We start from the raw sequence: 19,550 nt of genomic DNA, 5'->3' as shown, positions 1-19,550 counted from the left end.
GTTAACTAGTGAAAACACTACTGAGATCTAAATTTAGTTGAACTAAATTTACAGCAAAATGTGGTAAAACTAATAGTTGACTTACTTGTAGTGGAACTACTCCCCAACACTGCTCATTGCTGTGTTACATTGACACACACGAGTACAACCTAGAATGGAGGAGCTCTCAGCTAACATGGGCCAAACTGGTTTGTGTGAATACTGTCCGAATACTTCAACATTAAGATCAAGAGGAAACTGTTAAGTCATTTGAGAAGGCATTTCATAATGCTTAATGTTTATGTAGAGACAGATCAAGGGGCGAAGTTCATAACATTCATCATCGTCAAGCATGCATACCTGTACCTGTCTATACAAACCGCATTCTTGCATTTATCAGATTGAACAGCCTTGTTCCTCAATTTATCATATCACATCTTCTACTGTAGAGGATGAGAGTTCAAAAGACAAAAAGAATTTACCCATATTATGGGTTAATGGAGTGTGATAAATCCCTTGTTTTTCTGGATGTTAGGCTGTTTGACATTTCTTTGTGTCCCTTTCTCATCACTGCAGCAAAAACAGGTCAAAACACATTAAACTTGTGCCTCTCGAATAATGACCTGCATATATGTCAGATTTATGAATTAACTAAAAGGCTGATATGTAGAGATTCCTCTCAGCAGAAAGCTTCTTATGTTTGTAATCATGAAAACATATATGACTGGTCTTGCACTTAACAAAATGACGACAGACTAAATATTAAACGTTGATAGCTTCACATTGAAAGGATTACATCAAAGAGTACAACTGCTTAGTGTTTTAAATTCCTTTAATGGTTCAGTTGGTATAGGATTCGGAAGCATTTAGTCGAGACATGGTCAGCAGCCATACAGAAATAACCAACTAATCAGTATCAACTGAGAAAAAAACAAAGGCAACACAAAAGAACTCAAACAACAACTAGGCAACAACAGGTCATCACAATAAAAAATACACAGCTCTAGTCATACTGAACAGCATGCTGAAAATCGGATTGGTAGCCATTTCAACGGAGGTAACCACACACACACACACACACACAGACACACACACGGACATTCATACGCAAACAAAGACTAGAAATGAAGGCTATAGGTCAACCTTGATAGGTAGAGTATACAGTAAGACACCATTGAGCTGTCTTTAAGAAAACAATAAAATGCATAGACAAATTAGGTTTAAGAATGTTTTAAAACAAGTGTAAACATATATAGACAAACATCTTTGTCATAGGCGGAAAGTGTAACCATTAGTTGGCGGTGAAAGTAGCCATCAACGCTGTGGACATTTGATTTAAGAAATGATTGCCAACAGGATGACATGGTTAGCACTTTTTACACAAAAATGATACATTGTCTAAAATGTTTTAAAAGAGCTAGTAGCTCAGAGAAGGTACAAACTCAGAGAATGTACAAGCAATGGTCATTGTGGCAAGGCTTTCAAGACCCTCATAGATCTACTTAAATGTACACTGTAAACCACAAGGCAGGCATGCTTGGTTTCAAAACATTTAAGTTACAATTATTTAAGTTAAGCGAGTTAACAAAATGTACTTACACACATTAAATATTGAGCATTTTACTACAAAAAAGTCAGATTGAACAAACAAAAATATTCAATTGAATTGAAATATTCCAGTTGAAATCAACTAACACAGAAAATTGATAAATTTCAGCAGTTCATTTGCTGAAGGGGATAGAGGGAGCTTTAAAACACTATTTTCCCTTGCTAGGGTCAAATCCTAAATTGAGATCCACGCCCCATCTCACATTTTCACGCAAATCTCCTATTGACATTAATACATGATTAAAGCGGAAGTCAAAGTTTACAGGCAGATCTCAAGCTAGGAATCGGACCCATGTTTCTAGTAGCTCCATGTAGTTAGAGTTTCTATGCTTACATTAGTGTGAATCAAGAACACTTCATTCTGAGGGGTGGTGAGGCGCGATGTTGGATACTTGTCGGTTTATTTCTGGGTTTTTCCTAATACAATTTGGGAGTCAATTCAGTCAGTAATAAATTAGAACTACAGTGCGTCATTCATCAGACACCTTTAAAAATCATAATGGTAAATTTATCTTACGGATGAAAAATAAAAAAGTACAATTGGCATAATCAATGACTGTTTTTTCCCCTAATGTCTTTACAATAAAAAAGGTCAGACAATTTCACAATAACCCAAATATCTTGTTTACTTTGGGAAAGAACATGAGCACCTGTATACTGAGTTTGTGTGTTTTGTGTGTGTGTGTGTTAGTGTCCTTGATTCTTAGTCTTGTCTGGGAAGCTGAGTTGCCCTCTCAACCACCTATTGTTCAAAATAAAGCAGCAACAAGTACAATTGGTTTGATAGAATATGAAAACCATTATACACAGTCATGTTTTAAACTTTCCACCTCCAAGACCCTGTGTGCATTTTAAAATAACAAACAAATTCATCCAAAAAAGTAAACAAAAATATAATGAATTATCTTCCCACACAGTCATCAGTTTAAACACTCACACTTCTCTCTCCACTTGACCAAACAAATTGTGCTCTTGGTCGATTCTACCAATCACCAGAGCGGATACAAAACAACAATGCCTGCTGCCAAAAAAACAAAACAAGACAAAAAAACAAGGTTTTGCATTCCCACAATTTGTAAGTGTTTTTTACTTGCTCACAAAAGCCTCAGCCCAAGGTAATGCATACCTAGTGTATCTCAGGCAATGGTGTGCCAGTTTTTATGAGAGGAAGGAGGGATGAAAGGGAGGGAGCGAGAAAGGTAACAAACACCTGGCATCCCCCCCCCCTCCTTCCATCCATCACAGGTGCCCACCCTCTCCAGAACTCAACAGTGTTGCGTCGGTGGAGTTTGGGTTTCTGTGGACGACGATGACGGGGGGCCCAGGGTCACTGCCGCCTGTCCTCGGCCTCTGATCGTGAGAAAGCCATGACCACATCCTCTGCACCTGAGAACCAACAGCATAATGTAAGGAGAGGCATCAACAGCGCTTGATCACACATCAACACCACCTACTATATACCATGTTGCTCACACCTATCCAGTCCTTTTAAATGCATACATCACATATAGCCTTCAAATTATCACAAGGGAGCATGTAATACATAAATGAAACTACAATGTTATGTTGCAAGAAATACCTGTTTGTTGGTAGAATTTTAAATGTTTGCTTTTATAAACAGTAAATGGGTGTATACTTTCTATCTTTGTACTATATACTAGATGTAAGCTGTGACAGGCAGACCCTGTTAACAGAGTGGATGTCATCATGGCTGAGAGCAATGAGATCATCTACTCGATGCAGTGAATCATCATCAAGCCACGCATTGCTGGACACAAAAATACACTGAAAACCTGGTCTTAAAGATGCACATGAAATAAAGATCTCAGTTGACAGCACTTGCCAGGTTTTCCAAACCCCTGCTATATTCATTTGCAGGTAAAGCCTTTCATCATTGAACCCAGAAACAAGCTCACCCTAGGAGTACCCTGCTGCCTACGGTATCCTGTCCTGTCCTGATAACAGTTACATCTAAGGCCTCATGTAACGGTTCAATCCACATTTCTATTCCAGCTCAAACTGTGGGACACATAAAATACCTGTGGAGAGCTGACGCTAAAGTCCAGCTGGCAGAGAGAATCTAGCTAAGCCATGAAAAATCATTGGGCCGAAAGAGAAGGTAGTGCTGTTCTAGGTACAATGGCAGAAAAATACACTAGCTCTGCTCAGCTTCAGGGGGTCGAGCTACTACCTGCCTACAGAGTGGAGGGTCAGTCAATTGCAAACCTGGACTACAAATTCAGCAGAGCCAAAAATAAATAAATGTAGCTTGGAGTGCCAGCACATCCGCACTGGCCCGCGAAGTTTACTGTTTTATAGTTAAAGAATGGTATAGTTGTGGTGTGTACTGTGTAACTTCACATACAGAATTTGTAATAATCATTCAGTACTTCAAAGAAGATTAAGTTGTCCAACCTCAGAAGAGTCCTAATAGATATTGGTATGAGGTGCCACTGCCAAGTGTCAAAATGAATATCACACAGTCATGCTTGGATTCCAACATCAGAGGAGGCAGCACTGCAGACCTGTGTCATGCTCGTAATTGATGATAAGCACTATGAATTGCCTGTAAAATGTTTTGAATTGCCAGTAAATTTCAGGCCTTGTCTCCAATTTTCCCATCCTTCAATTGCCCTTTGAGATTAGAGAGGAAAACGGACAGCTCAAGCTTTTTTTCTCACAACCATAAACCCATTTGTCATGTATCGTCAGGATTCAAATATCATCAACACCAATTTCAACACCTTTTGAGAGGTGCGAGGTGCATTTGTAAAGGCGTTTTCATTTCTCTGACACTTGCTATAAAAGGCCTCTGCATTCCACAGTTGCTTGTTAGATTAAATTATTGCAGGGAAAATGAAAGTAGGCCACAGACAGTGCTTCCACAATCCATCTATTGGGCTGAAAGGGTGGACCCTCTTCAGAAGATAGCACAGACACAACCAAGCATAGAGACACTGTGTACGGTTTGGCAGTCTCTAAAGGGGAAATAATTACAATGTTTCTATGGTGCTTTCAGGTCGGCATGAGCTTCATATGTGGGAGACTGGGGAGGGGGAGGGAGTGGTTTAATATGGACTTACTCTCCCTTTCAAGTTCTCTAGGGAGCTCATTGGACTAACCAATGAGGATATGGCAAAGAGCAAGCCAATACAGGAAATGGTCCTGCCAGGAAAGCATATCAGAAGAAAGAAATAGCACAAGTAGAATTCATGGAACTGATGTGGTTCTCCACTTGATGTTGCAAGTGACCTGCCCATCAAAATCTAAATTGATTTGCTCAATGCAAAAACATGAGCTCTGTAAAAAGGATACAGCATACAGAATATTGCCCAATACTATACAATCCAAAAGTTTAAGGGATACAAGGTAAGAAGGTGATATTCAAGTGTTATGCAAAGTAATATCTCGTAAAAGCCTTTACAATACAGTGCTGTTTTGAATCCTGAATCATCTTAGTGTTGTATAAGGGAGATCATCCTTGCATAACAGGCAGCTCAGACAGAGGATGTGTCAAACACAGGGACTGGCTGACCAGTAGCAGAACTCAGAATCAACCTATGGGGCCAAAGGTATTGGAGTGGAATATGCGACTGGACTATGGACTACAGAAGCAGAGGAATATATGCTTTATTTGAGCCCTCAGCTTCACAGTCATAATGTTTGGACCGCGCCCTGCTGCACACACACACACACACACACACAGACGCGCTCACACACAGTGTCACAGAAGTGCCAGCCGACAGGATTGAAACGTCAGGCCCCTCAGAGCCGTTGCTTAGCAACAAATCAAAATCAGATTGCATCACTGCCCGGCAGGTTGCTGCTTGCCGCCTATGAGCAAACAGCTGCTGGCTAGCTCCAATCCACCTCCCTCTGTCGCCCCCTCCTCCAACCCCTCCCTCTGATCCCCTCCTCACCCTACCCTCTCTTCATCTGCTAAAGAAGCACAGGGGAATGGATCTGTTCATCCTATTGTAATACCTGTTCCCTGCCATAGGTTACCGAAATAACAGCATCAGAGCCATATCTGATTTTCCTTTAGTAACTGTTTTGGTGGCTGTATATCAATGCATTATAGCAAATATCTTTTCAAAACAGTCATGGCTGTAAACAAAATAAAAAATAAAATAAAAACATGTTTTGTACAAGGTTGAGCACCAAAATAGATTTTATAGGGATTTAATACAATACTCTCCCCCTCTCATCAGATCATAGCAAAAGCCCAGTGTCAGGTGTTCAATGCTATATTAACATCCCCACTAGGTTTGTAATGTGCCTGTTCTGACAAAGAGCTACCCTCTCCTCTCCCTACAGATCATCATCTCCTGACAGGACCAAAATAAAGCTATAGGTCAAATGTCACCTGGTATAAACAAAACAGGCCAAATAAACTCTTTGGATAAGGAAGTATGTTGACAGAACATATATACACATTCATTTAAACTAAGTGAAAGGTGCCGTTTGTTCAAGTGTTACTGGCCTGAGGTAGCAGATAGTGACCATATAATGGTGGCTGTGTGGAGTTATTAGTCAGAGTATGGTAGACACAGCATTTGAGGACACAATCTGTGCAGGCTGAGAGGATAAGGACATGGAATCCCCTGTAGAAACACTAGTTGGGGTAGGTTCAGAAGCACTGTGTGATAGGGGCTTGAGTGTGCTCCAGCTCTACACGTACATGCTGTACCTCTTATTTTACACTGCGTCTGTGAGCATTGACTGTGTGTAAATTTGTCATAAAACCAGAATACAGTTTAAAACATAAAAAACCACCTACTTAAAAATGGTGCTCCATTTTATTTATAAGATAATTTACAGTGCATGCCGGAGGATCCCAGTGCATGAAATATAGAATAAGCCAACTTATTAACCAGCTTTCTGTGATTCTTCTCATCCAGGGAAGCCATTTTGTGCCAGATTGCTCACCATACACAACGGTGGGGCATAAGATGTTATTTATTTCATTGTTGAATGTTGACTCCCATAGGACATTCACATTTACAACGGCAGCCGATTAGTGCCAGAACACACAACTTGCATTGTAATGAATTGCAGAACAGAAAATCTTCCCCCATGGGTTTAGCTAGAAAGAGACATTCCAAGTCAAATATTTCAGGTAGAAATTAAACCCCGCGGTTCAAATATTTTCACTGCCTTTCAGGATTGGGACGGGCAGAGAGTGGTATTCCCGGGAGTACACAGCCTGCAGGATCTGCCTCGAGCCCACACTCTTCACTAGTCGATAGGCTGAGACGCATGGAGGAACATCAATCAATAGAACTTCGTCTCAGCCAGGTCATCGAACAAAGGTCCTTCCATTGTGTCAAAGAGAATTTCCTCAACCGCTTTCACAATAGATTTTAGGATTGGACAATATGGGAATTGTAAGGCAGACAAAACAAAACAAGATAATGTTTCGATTGAGGCACCAGACATATGGAATGAGAGAGGATATATTTCCGTGGAGATGGATGAGAGGAATTGGAACATCACACTGCCGTTTGTAATTACCACTCCAGCTTGCCTCCAGGCCCCCTAATGAGGCCTGCTCCTCTCTACTGTCGCCACGGCACCAAACCCCACTGGAGAGCTCTACTTTCCCGGGACGACCGGGGTTGCCATGGTAACTCCTCCACGGTCGCCTCTGTTGTTGTACCCCTCAGAGCTACTGCTGGGCAGCGTAAAGTTTCCCTGCAGACTCAGCCTTGAATACGTTCGGAGGCTGCAGGCTTTGTGTGTGCGCGGTACTCACAGCCTGAGATAGCAGACAGTGACCATATAACTGTTAAATATCTGCCAAATGCGAGAAAGCAGTTTCAAATGGATGAAAGTGCAATCTCTACCCAACGCTTGCTTGTTTTCCTCTTCAGATAAAAAAAAAGGGTTCTGCCTTGTTGTCTAATGAACATGAACACTACTGTTTCTCTCTTGGTTTTTAATGTCAGGTTAATTTGAAGTAATTACAAAAGCTTAAGCATGTGTGTCAAACCCCAGGCCTATTTTAATGAGTTCACACTTAACACTTTCACTGAAGACAAAATAACTGCATTAACACACAGCACACAATGTCCTTTTCACCCACCATCCTCTTCGTCAACACAGATTTCAGTTTCATCCAACAAAAATTCACAGCTTCAGAGTCAAGCACCACATTCCTCACAGGCCTGATTAAAATTGCAAAACAAAAATCTGGATTTGAATGTATGCTAATGAGCCAATTAAAACCATCTGAAATGCAAATGTATTGACCCACACACTTTAAAGAAATATGGCAGCCTCTGCATTGGATTCCTCTCAATTCTGAGAGGATGTTTGGAATCACATTTTACAGTTATCAAGGTATGACAAAACCTTCCAATGTTTGAGCAACATTTCCGGATAAAGCATGACTAATAGAGTGACAAGGCGTTACAGTGCTGAGACACTTGGGTGGATCCCAGGGCTCCATAATCTTCTCGCTCACATATATAGCCTTGCTTGGCTCACATCAAAGGACAATGAGGAGCAAGACAGAGTGGAGCATGGACTGTACCAGGCTAACAGGGGCCTCACTCAGTGACAGTGTCCTATTCTGCTGGTGCTGGCACCCACACACAAACAGTCTACTGTCGCCTATTTCAAATGAACTTTGTTTATTTTATAGACTACTCATTATCGGCAGCAGCACCATTTCAATCTTCTGGAGAAACCTTTCAGTGCTGCACAACACATATCTTGGTCCCTATGGTTTATTTACAATGGTGAGTGTATAGGCCTATTACTGTAATTTGCTCATGATATGATTAATGAGCAAATGTTCAATGCAAATTATCAACGCATTTCATATCACCAATGGCAATAGGTTATCAATAAATTGTTGATATAAAGAAAGAACATGATGTTCCAGTTAAAGCCTATTTGAGGATCTCTTTAGAAATGAGGACCAAGACAATATTTCTCCCCAAGTCCACATTAATATAACCAAATCCACATCATGGTGTAGGAGGTCACCAACCAAATGCTAATAATGTCTCCATCATGTCCTCACCACCCTCTAAGTCCTGCTCCGGATCAATGCCTGAGTCCATGCCTGACATATAACACTGTCACTCCAGACTTAGACCCCCCACCAAACCACCCTCCATCAGCGTGTTTCAGCCCACCAACAGGGACTTCGTCCTTTTTAAGCTGCAGCTTTTAGTGGATGGGTAGAAGGATTCAGTTTCACACACAGGAGACAGGTTGGCCTCGTTGGGTGAAGCCCATCTGACCTCTACAAGCAGCTCAGTTGCAGGTGGCTGTGTGCTCTTGGATTGTTGGTTTAAGTTAGACAGAGACATCCTTTCTCTTGGAAATGCTGTGTAGCCACATATGGTCCCTGTCTATGTGTGTTGGATGATTTGCTTGGCAGGACAGTTATGACACAGCAGAACCCCATAGCATTGACACGTCAGGGTTAGGAAAAAGATCTTTAACAATAGATGATGTAGTCCTAGGAGAGGAGGTGAACCAGTGTTTTATCAGCAACAGCTCTTAAGCAAAATATAAAATATATAAAATATAGTTTTTATTGGGGAAAAAACTGTACTGTATGTAGTTATGGTTATCACTTAATCTAGCTTCATCAGACTACTCTGAGTGTATGAGAGATTGTCTACTTAGGAGGCTTATGTTTTGAAGGCTTCCTTTTTGGGGAATGGTTTTATGATATTAAATTCTTTATATTCTTGAGTTTGGACCAAAATCTCTGGACTTTCTTCTTATAACGACTGAGACTCTTACTTTTCCATACCTAAAAGTACCCTCTCAGCACTAGCATCTATCTAACACAACCATTCAGCTAAAGGGGTGAATTCTGAAAAGTGATTAAGCCGCTGCTCTCTCCACTCATCCTAATCACAGTCCTTTAGACAAGTAGGCCTTACATTGGTAATAATTCATCATTCTGAGGGGGTGGCATGCTGCCAATTGACACTAAATGTGTCTGTTTTGTGATGTATAATGCATGCACTCCTCTTGTGCACCTTTGACGAGTCATACTTGTACATAATTGATGAGGCTCTCTTCTGAACAGGCGCAGTACTAACTGCTCACAAAAACAGAACTGTAGACCTACATATTCAAGGCTTAAGAAGAGGAGAAATGGACGTACTGTACAGTACAACTTCATGGATACAGTGTTTTATCAGATAAAAAGCTCTTGCACTTCATCTACTGAGTTTGTTTCTGAAAAAAAAAGACTGCTAATCTAATATCAGGACGTGCTACTCTTCCCCGTTCAAAAACATTGTACATGCTGCCTCTTTTGATGCAATTGCTTGTGTTCCTCAGTATATCAAAGGCTTATTAGGAAAATACATATAGAATGCTGATGATGCAATGAGCCAGAAAATGATCTAAATAATGTTCATATTAAGAAACATAATATTGCACTTACACAAAATATGTCCAAGCATAATGTCTACAAATGGACAACCAAACCAAGGCAGCTTCACTAAACCTATTCACATTCATGTCCAAGAGCATGACCCTATGCTGTCCATACCTTATTCTCTGTTACAACACAAAACATCAACTAACTAATCTGTTCACAATAGTCGGGCTGATCTAAAAACCAGCGACCACACAGAAGGAGGGAGGGAGATAAGATTCCATTATTTCAGGTACGGTGTCACAAGCAATTTTCTCAGCTTGCCGTTTCCCCTGAGGGAATAATAAAACATGTGGCCTTGCTGGGCCCAAGACCCAGCAGGGTCACCACAAAAGGACAGCAGGGGCTTTCAAGGCTCTCGTGTGAGCCGGTTTTGGATCGAGCCTGGAAGGCTACTGATAAGTCTGGTAGAATCTAAAAAGGAGCTCGTCCCTCTGCACCCGCAGCGATGACTGCCATCTATCACAAACTGATTCCTATTTACATGGCGCCCTCATGTGTTGGATAAGTATACTGGCAGGAGGGAAATCAGTATGTACTGTTGAACAACAGTCATTAAAAAGTGTTTATCCATACAATTAGAGAACAATCTAACAACACTTCTTATTTAATGTATACTTAATCTCTGCTACTATCTCTAAAGGGCACGTACTGTACATGTCCTAAGTCCTACCTACTTGGCAGGGACAATAATACATCTGGTTCCCTTTGGACCAGACTCATGACACCACTGACGCATTCCCAGCTACACCCAGACAGACTGTTTGCCTTGTGAGTAATTCCAAAGGGCCAGTGACTGGGGTGTGTGTGTGTGTGTGGGGGGGGGGGGGGTGTCTGGTCTTACCCTGGTCTATGGGGTGCAGTAGGGTAGGGTGAGTATAGTCTAGTGCTACAGTGTTTGTGTATGTATGTATGCATGTGGTACTAGACCGTATCCAGGTCAATTGAGTGCTGCTTGGTAGAGGGTGTGTGGAGTAGTGTTGGGGTGTGTGTAGTGGTAGGCCTTACCCTGGTCTATGGGTGCTATGGGTTTGGGTAAGGGTGTGTGGTAGGTCTTACCCTGGTCTATGTTGTGCTGTGGTAGTTGGCTCATCTGACTGTGGACCACGCCTGCGTAATTCCGGAGAAACGCCTCCTCACTCGGCGTCAGCTGTGGTGGGAAAAAAGAGAGGAAGAAAATGAGAAAACGAAGAAAGGCTATTAATGATTTAGGTCCATGACAGCTTTGAAACATTTCTAACATTGAAGAGACTGAATATCAATGCTACAAGTACAGTGTCAACTACATCTATCATCTCTACCCCTGAGGATAATTCCATTGCCACTGGTATCAGGCATGTTGCAATATGTTGCAAGCATGTTGCCTGGCTGAGAATAGTAATGGGGATGTTTTATTAGCCTCACTGTTTGTACAATCTTCTAGTTTACCCTTGTTTTGTTTTACTTACTTAGGAAAGGCAATCACCCCCCTTCCTCCAGCACTATAGGTTCCTTAAAGTAAAGATTTGCTCTTGATCAGGGTTTGTTTTGGTCATGACGGCATACGTACATTGGATCCCATCTTCTTCAGCATGAGCAGGACACGCACTTTCTGTTGGATGTACATCTCTTCAGGAGACTTCCCCGGGGCCTCCTCACGGTTCATCCCTCCTGCTCCTGTAGCTCTGAGACACACAGACCAAAACACAGTTCAGCCCAGCGCAGGGATACCACACACACACATTTCAAGATGGAAATGGTTAATGAAATCTTTCTCTCATAGAAATGAAAGGTTGTTCGTTTCCCGTGATGAATCACTAAAGAAAACGTAATAGACGTATTCCGATCAGATTTGGCTGCTTATAATTAAGGATGAAAAATCGTATTGCACAGGCGCAAAATAAAAGAATAATCCTGACATGAATCACATTAAACCATGTTAAATCAAAAGATTCTAAGCGAGCAGTCGTAAGTCGACCCCTTATCAAAATGCATACTGGATCATTTGAATCAAATATCAAACTTGGGTGGCTCCATAACTCAATATACTTTATAAAAATCTATATGATTCCATTTCCAGAGCGGAAAACATGTATCATTTCAAAATGGACTCCTGTATACCTGACTACTGACGTCTATTGGATCGACTGTATTTATTGGCCTGACGTCAGAGAGCATATTATCAAACAGAATACTAAATGAAGCCCCATCTAAAACACTGAGAACAGGGCAATGTCAAAAAGTCACAGTGCAGGTTGGCACTTCACAGTATAAATGGCTCTCATTAATATTTCATGGGAGTTTTCACACAGCTCTCTTGCCCCTGCCTCCTCCTTCTCCCTCCCTCTCTCTCTCTCGACCTATTTTCACAGTCAGTCTGCAGAGAGATGCAAAGGATAGAAGAAAAAAAGCGAGGGAAAAGGGGGCGATAAAAAGCCTCTTCCATGGCTAATGCAAACGACAGACAGAAATTCTTCCATGTCCATGATAGGTGTTCTTGTTCTCATAATGCACTGAAAACAGTTCAATCAAATATTCCCCCCAAAAAATGCTTTACACAAAGTTTGATACTGATGAAAAAAAACACGAAAAGGTGCAGTATCTAAGCTAGAAAATAACCAAGGAGAGGAGAATGGATCCTTTGCATATTAACCTCAATGAAAGGGGGGTGGGGGGCGGGGGTTGAGATCATAGGAGAAAGTCAGATGGGTTTTTTTTCTCTGCCTTGAATCTGTCATGAAAAATCCTCTGGGAGGCACTGACTCTGATATTGCTGGCAATTGCTTTGGCCTCTTATCTATACAAAGGGCTTCTAATGCATGTTGACAGGCTGTTTGATGTGGGGTTATATGTAATTGAAAATCTGGATCAACCCCCTTATGCAGCCACAAGAGGATGCTGGGGCACTGTTGGCTGGCGTTTGAGTGCCACTGTGAGGGGACAGACACATCCAGTCAGAATCAAATTGAGACTGTGCCACTGGCTGAGCCCATCTGAAAGATGGCTGCATGGGGCAAATGATTACACTGTCAGTTGACTCTCAGCTGTTTACTGTCAAGCAATGGGAATACATGAATACAGTAGACCACAGTAAATATAGAGGGCGTCTTCAAAGATAATGAGATGCTTAAAACAGCAGTGTCAATAGCTCTCCATATTGAGAGAGAGAAAGAGAGGACAGAAAGAGACATGTTGTTTATTTATTCCACATAGTGTGCCAGGCTCCAACTGAATAGAGAAGACTCAAAGCGAGGGGGACATGAAAGATGGGGAGCCTGTGCTGCATGTCAGCTCAGTCGCTCAGTACACCTTTGGGAAAAAAATAGGGTGGGCTGTAAGTTGGCGGGGGCAGTGGCAATGGCTCAGGTTTCCCCTCCCTATGTATGTATGTAAAGCATGTATCTAAAGCAGATTTTATATATATATATATATATATATACACACATACACACAGACACACACACAGGCCACTTTATTAGGTACACCTCTTCAACTGCTCGTTAACGCAAATATCTAATCAGCCAATCACATGGCAGCAACTCAATGCATTTAGGCATGTAGACATGGTCAAGACAACCTGCTGAAGTTCAAACCGAGCATCAGAATGGGGAAGAAAGGTGATTTAAGTGACTTTGAACGTGGCATGGTTGTTGGTGCCAGACGGGCTGGTCTGAGTATTTCAGAAACTGCTGATCTACTGGGATTTTCACGCACAACCATCTCTAGGGTTTACAGAGAATGGTCAGAAAAAGTGGAAAATATCCAGTGAGCAGCAGTTCTCCGGGCGAAAATGCCTTGTTGATGCCAGAGGTCAGAGGAGAATGGCCAGACTGGTTCGAGATGATAGAAAGGCAACAGTAACTCAAATAACCACTCGTTACAACCAAGGTATGCAGAAGACCATCTCTGAACGCACAACACGTCGAACTTTGAAGCAGATGGGCTACAGCAGCAAAAGACCACAACGGGTGCCACTCCTGTCAGCTAAGAACAGGAAACTGAAGCTACAATTCGCATGGGCTCACCAAAATTGGACAATAGAAGATCGGAAAAACGTTGCCTGGTCTGATGAGTCTCCATTTCTGCTGCGACATTCAGATGGTAGGGTCAGAATTTGGTGTAAACAACATGAAGCATGGATCCATCCTGCCTTGTATCAACGGTTCAGGCTGGTGGTGGTGGTGTAATGGTGTGGAGGATATTTTCTTGGCACACTTTGGGCCCCTTAGTACCAATTAAGCATCGTTTCAATGCCACAGCCTACCTGAGTATTGTTGCTGACCATGTCCATCCCTTTATGACCACAGTGTACCCATCTTCTGATGGCTACTTCCAGCAGGATAACGCGCCATGTCACAAAGCTCAAATCATCTCAAACTGGTTTCTTGAACATGACAATGAGTTCACTGTACTCCAATGGCCTCCACAGTCACCAGATCTCAATCCAATAGAGCACCTTTGGGATGTGGTGGAACGGGAGATATTGCCAACGGTGTTTTCCAGCGTTTCAACAAAAATGGAGAGATGTGACAGAAAACTGTCAATATTTAATGACCATTTTGAGCCCTCTTTACAAACTGAAAGACTACATTTCTGAAGTGGCTGAAAAATAAAGACAAAGTAATATGCCTCACACACCTCTATATAAAGACCATTTCGACAAATAAGCATAACACATTTGTGATCTGTGTTTCCTTTTGAAGTCGGAAAATGTGCTATATTCAGAAATATTCCTGTTAGGGCTGCTGACTGTTTTGATGTTCTAATTTTTGTTTTTGCCATCCCAAAGAATTCTTGAATCTCACCCCACTTCTACAATAACATCTTGTGTAAAAGATAAAGCACTATTCAGAATCCCACAGGGGGAAACTCTGTGGGAGGAAGAAAACAATGCAAGAGAGAGTGCTCATTGATGTACTGCAGTTGTCATGTCATGTTTGTGAGCCACTTTAATGGGACTGAGAAGAGAGTGAGATGTTTTTGTGTGTATTGTCAGTCTTATTTGCTCTGACTGGTTCAGGTAAGGGGGGATGGGGGATACATGGATGACTATTTTGGGCTCATGCGCAAAAATAAAACCGTAGGCTACTGCACCAGTCTGGGATGTATCTAGTGATGCAGTTCTCATTGAGCTAATACAGCATCAATGTACTATTATTATATCACAAATGGGACTGTGATTGAAAAATTTATTAATTCATTTCAGACACATAAACTACAGTCATACTAAATTTAGGCTCAACTGAGTAAATATTAATTGTCATTTTCGGGTCCTGAAAAGACAATTTGCCTGCCTCATACAGTGTGTTCAAATGCATTTTAACAACCACCTGGTCATGATGGGAGACACTGACCCCATATACAGCAGGTCACCTACCCCAGCATGAGGACCAAAGTATGGAAATGTGGAGGACTCCAATTCCTGTAAGTAACTTACTAAACAGGAGGAGACAATGAACAACTTATAGCCTGCAAGACCTCTTTCCACACCATCCCAAACCTTCAATAACACAACCTTTTCACCAAAGATTTGTCTTGCCACACAATTCTTATTCCTTCTTTAGTCAATGACTCAGATCAAATTCTCTATGGGAGATACAAAACCCAGAACTCTTGTCTATTTATAGACCCCAACTCTTCAGTCACATGTGCTGTGTTCATTTGCTCCTTTGACAAAACCAAGTTCATATTTCCATTTTGCCAGAGACCTAAAGTAAACACATAAGGTACAAATTTCAAATTTACAAGTTTATTTTACTAAGGAGATTATGAAAGCCTTTATTGTACCACTGTGGGTGGTACAATAAAGTGGATATTAACCCATAGGGTTAATATCCCAGACGCAATCAAAAGCTTTCTTTAGTCCTGACATAATCCCCCTGTATCAGTCTGTGTATGGGTCTCAACAGTGTTATGATGTTTTGCAGTGTGAGGCAGGCACTCCAGGAGCTGTCTGAGCATTACTGAGCAGCACTGCTAAATCTCAGATTACTGATCTTAATATCAGGGATCCTGACAACATAGTGCCATCTGAATTACTGTCTGAACCCACAGTATTCTAAACATCTAGGACTAAAAAAGGGCTGTGCAGAAATGGAAGATAATGAACATGCCACGCTGAACTAAGGTGATCTTTGAACAATGATTGAGTTAATAAGGTGTCAATTGGTGTTTGGAGATCTTGGAAATATAGGCTAATCCAAATCAGTGTATTTTCAATCAAAACAGATCTAATATGATTATCCATCTACAAAGTCTATTCAATCTGTAAGTGTATCCTATTGGTCATTACAGACATACTGTAGGCCTAGCAATTTGTTAGTATTATCTATGCATGCCTAAGAGGGGGAAGGTCAAGAACAAGAAAAAGGCGACTCAGAGTGTTTGACACTGCCTTCTCTCCTTACACTCAACCCCTAGGTCGCGGAATGCAATAAACGTCTGCTGCCAGGGATTACAGTATGCAATGTGATAGGCCTTCGCATGTGACAGGGTCACCAACGGTACAGGCCCACCACAATGCACCAGCCGATGACACACATCACTCATGTCATTCTCTTTGTAAATCATCCAGCCTCTCACATCTGATTGTTCACTATCAGAGTTCTCAAGCAGGCATTAGAGGGAGGTTTTGACTTAAACTGAAAATGTCTGCGAAATTCACCGTGACTCAACAGCGAGTTATTAGTGGTCTTTGTTGTCCAAATAGCCCCAAATACATCACTCACGGTAAAATCCTCAAACTAGCGTTACCCAACTTCTGATCTACAGAACGGATTTGGAAGCTGTGGGAAAACATGCCCAAACAATTGTACGGTGATCTGGACAATAGTTTTGAGGTAAAAAAAATTATTGTGAAGTGTCTCTTTAATTCAGCATGTCTAGAACTTTCTTCATGCATAGTGTCCCATGATATGATGAATCCATTCAGACCAGCACTTAGCCTATTACTTTCTGCTTAATACAACAAAGCTCTATATCCAGGAAAGTGGCATGCTCTCGTTGAAAACCAGCTAGTTCAGACAAAGGACCCTGACTGGAGAGGGTCAGTCAGACAATGTAGGCCAAGAAGGCCCTAGCTGTGGGGGGCTGTGCTCCTGGATTGGTGCTACTGTATGCCTGCAGGCTGCCTTTGTGCTAGGCTACCTCTGCACATTTACAGTGACACAACAATGGCCACAGTATTTGAAGACAATGGTGATGAACTGGATTGTGAAAATATGATTGATAAGTAGGTCATGTCTTGTTATCACTACGTGAGGCATGAACTCAATTATCCAAAACTATATTATCATAGCACGGTTTGTGGGCCTACTGGGCTATCGCTGGCTGTGCCAGTTTAAGTTGGCAGAGTTGATAACAACAGCTGATAGTAACCAATACCCAGACAATGCATGTCAAGAGCTTGTTTTCTCTTTGTCCATTTTGTGTCTTATTTAATCATACATTATGAACTACAGAGACTAAGCCCAATATTATATTGAATTTCATCTACAATCTTATGCTCTCACTACTTGCACTACATAGGCCTAGCCTCTCTGGGGAACAAAAGCTGCTGCAGTAAGCTGGTCCCACTGGGAGAAAGCTTCAAGATTTTAAAGAGCTGAAGAGGAAGGGCATACAATTCTGTTTGGTGCACTAATATAGCCATGTACTCTACATGGTTGACACAACATAATAAACATATGCAAAATAACCTAATCAGGTTGGAGTAATTATTGCCATCTCTACACTTGGCACGGGTGACAACTGAAAACGGGTTCAGACTAATCTAGGTATAGAGTTTATGGAGATGCTGCAAAATCAACAACAATTTGAGAGGACAATTGGAATCACAGCAACCAGCATCTCTGAATCCAAAACGATCCCCCAATTATACTCAAGAGACCTGCAGCATCTACCGCTGACAGTCCTCTACTTTGTCTAAACAAACAGCATATCTTGCTTCACTACATTCCACAGTGGTGGACCGGATTGTGGTCAGAGCAGTTCTGCATGATAGTTCCAGTCCACATTCTATAACAGATACAAATGTGGCCTGGGAAGGAAGGGTTGAAGGGCCTGATAAGGGTTTGTGTCAAATGCAGGGCAGGAGGTTCAGTGACGAGCCAGCCCTCCCCTCCCTGCTCACAGGCAGCTGATGAGGTCCCCCTGGGATCTGGGGGGGGTTGAGCAGCGACAGAACAGCACCTGCCCCAGGCATGATGAGGAGATGGTAGGGAGGGAGGCATGGGTCCTAATCTGGCTCCAAAACCCAGCCACTCTGGGGAATGTGCAGACACAGAGAGCCCTGACATACGGTTCATAACCAAGTTCACAAGTTGGCAGGAGAATCTCAAGCCATTGCCAGTAGCCAGCCAACTTCACAGCTGAATGTGTTGTCAGTGATCTGATAGTTGGGGAAATCGGACCTTGTGAGGTTGAGCACAATGCATTCATGGGTGTGGAGAAACAGAGACCAAAATAGAACCAAAGAGATTATACACACTGCTGTCAATGTGAGTCAGTTTTAAATTCCCATGGGAAGAAAAAAATAAACTTTAGTTTATTTTATCAGATTTTAATTGTATATATAACATGACAATATGAAATTGAAAAGGGACAAGGATTTTACAGTGTTAACAATAGATTTGCGTAAATTGGCACCATTGATAATACATAGGTTGGCATAGCTGAATGATATGAACATTCTCTCCATAGAAAAAGGTGAAGTATGGTGGTGTGTTTTGTTTTAAGTCGCTTCCAACACACTGGTGTAGCTACCGATTGTTTTTTGTAGATTCCATCAGTACCCTTTGATATCAGCCAACAAACTGCATGTACCAGTGATGGGCGAAAACCCTGCTACATCACCATAAACCAAACAATAAGCTAAGAAACGTGAAGAAGACATATCAGGAGGAAACTTCAAGCTCCATATTGCTCAGAAAGATTAATTTGACTGCACATTTTTTTACATTGTTTCTAAAAATGCATTACCATTCCAATAGTAACCACTAACATATTGCTTCTGTTGCAACAAAGTGTTACATTGTAGCCAGCTAGCTAGTTAGCCAGCCAGCAATCATTCATCGCCGTTTCCTGTCTCTCCGGATAGCTGGCCGGTTGCTTATAACCGACGAACTCGTGGATCTGTGTAATATCCTAACGCAAACTGGGAGTGACATTGTCGGAAATATGTTGTGAAATATACACTACTTAACGTGCGTAAACTTTGCATTTTTTGTCCGAAACCAAGCCTGGGATCCCCTTTGCGAAAGTACGCTAGCAAAGGCTCGAGACAAAAGCCTTGAATGAAGTTCCAATGGGTGCAATTCTATCCAGGTACCGCTGCCCGAATGCAAGTGATTACATGCAATACATTTAAAGGTTTCTTAACGTTCTTAGTTTTCTGCGCGAGAAAATGTTACGTTTGAGCTTACCCCTCCTGGTCCAGCTTTTCTTTGTGCTGTGTTTTATTTGAATGGTGTGTTGTTTTACGAAGGCGTCCTGTTCCGGGGTCACATCCCTCCAGTCGGCTGCGTGTTGGAGCTGTGAATCACGCAGCGAGGCTCCCGCTGTTGATTCAGTT

General features: G+C 41.8%; 2 protein-coding genes across 2 annotated transcripts in view; both read right to left on the bottom strand.

The window, feature by feature from the left end:
* Positions 1–19,550, bottom strand: part of pik3cd (phosphatidylinositol-4,5-bisphosphate 3-kinase, catalytic subunit delta) — a 66,857-nt gene that overhangs the window by 24,499 nt on the left and 22,808 nt on the right. The window lies entirely within an intron of this gene.
* On the bottom strand, positions 794–19,512 carry ctnnbip1 (catenin, beta interacting protein 1). The gene is made up of 4 exons (XM_083675288.1): positions 19,402–19,512; positions 11,550–11,664; positions 11,060–11,150; positions 794–2,973 (listed from the first exon to the last, which is right to left on the bottom strand). Exons 2-4 carry the CDS (start codon positions 11,643–11,645, stop codon positions 2,915–2,917), a joined length of 246 nt encoding a protein of 81 aa, XP_083531414.1. The 5' UTR covers positions 11,646–11,664; positions 19,402–19,512; the 3' UTR covers positions 794–2,914.

This window comes from Argentina silus (genome assembly GCF_951799395.1).
Source record: "Argentina silus genome assembly, chromosome: 8".
NCBI lineage: Eukaryota > Metazoa > Chordata > Actinopteri > Argentiniformes > Argentinidae > Argentina > Argentina silus.
The sequence above is the reverse complement of the archived record's forward strand: the minus strand, read 5'-3'. Positions and strand labels throughout refer to the sequence as shown.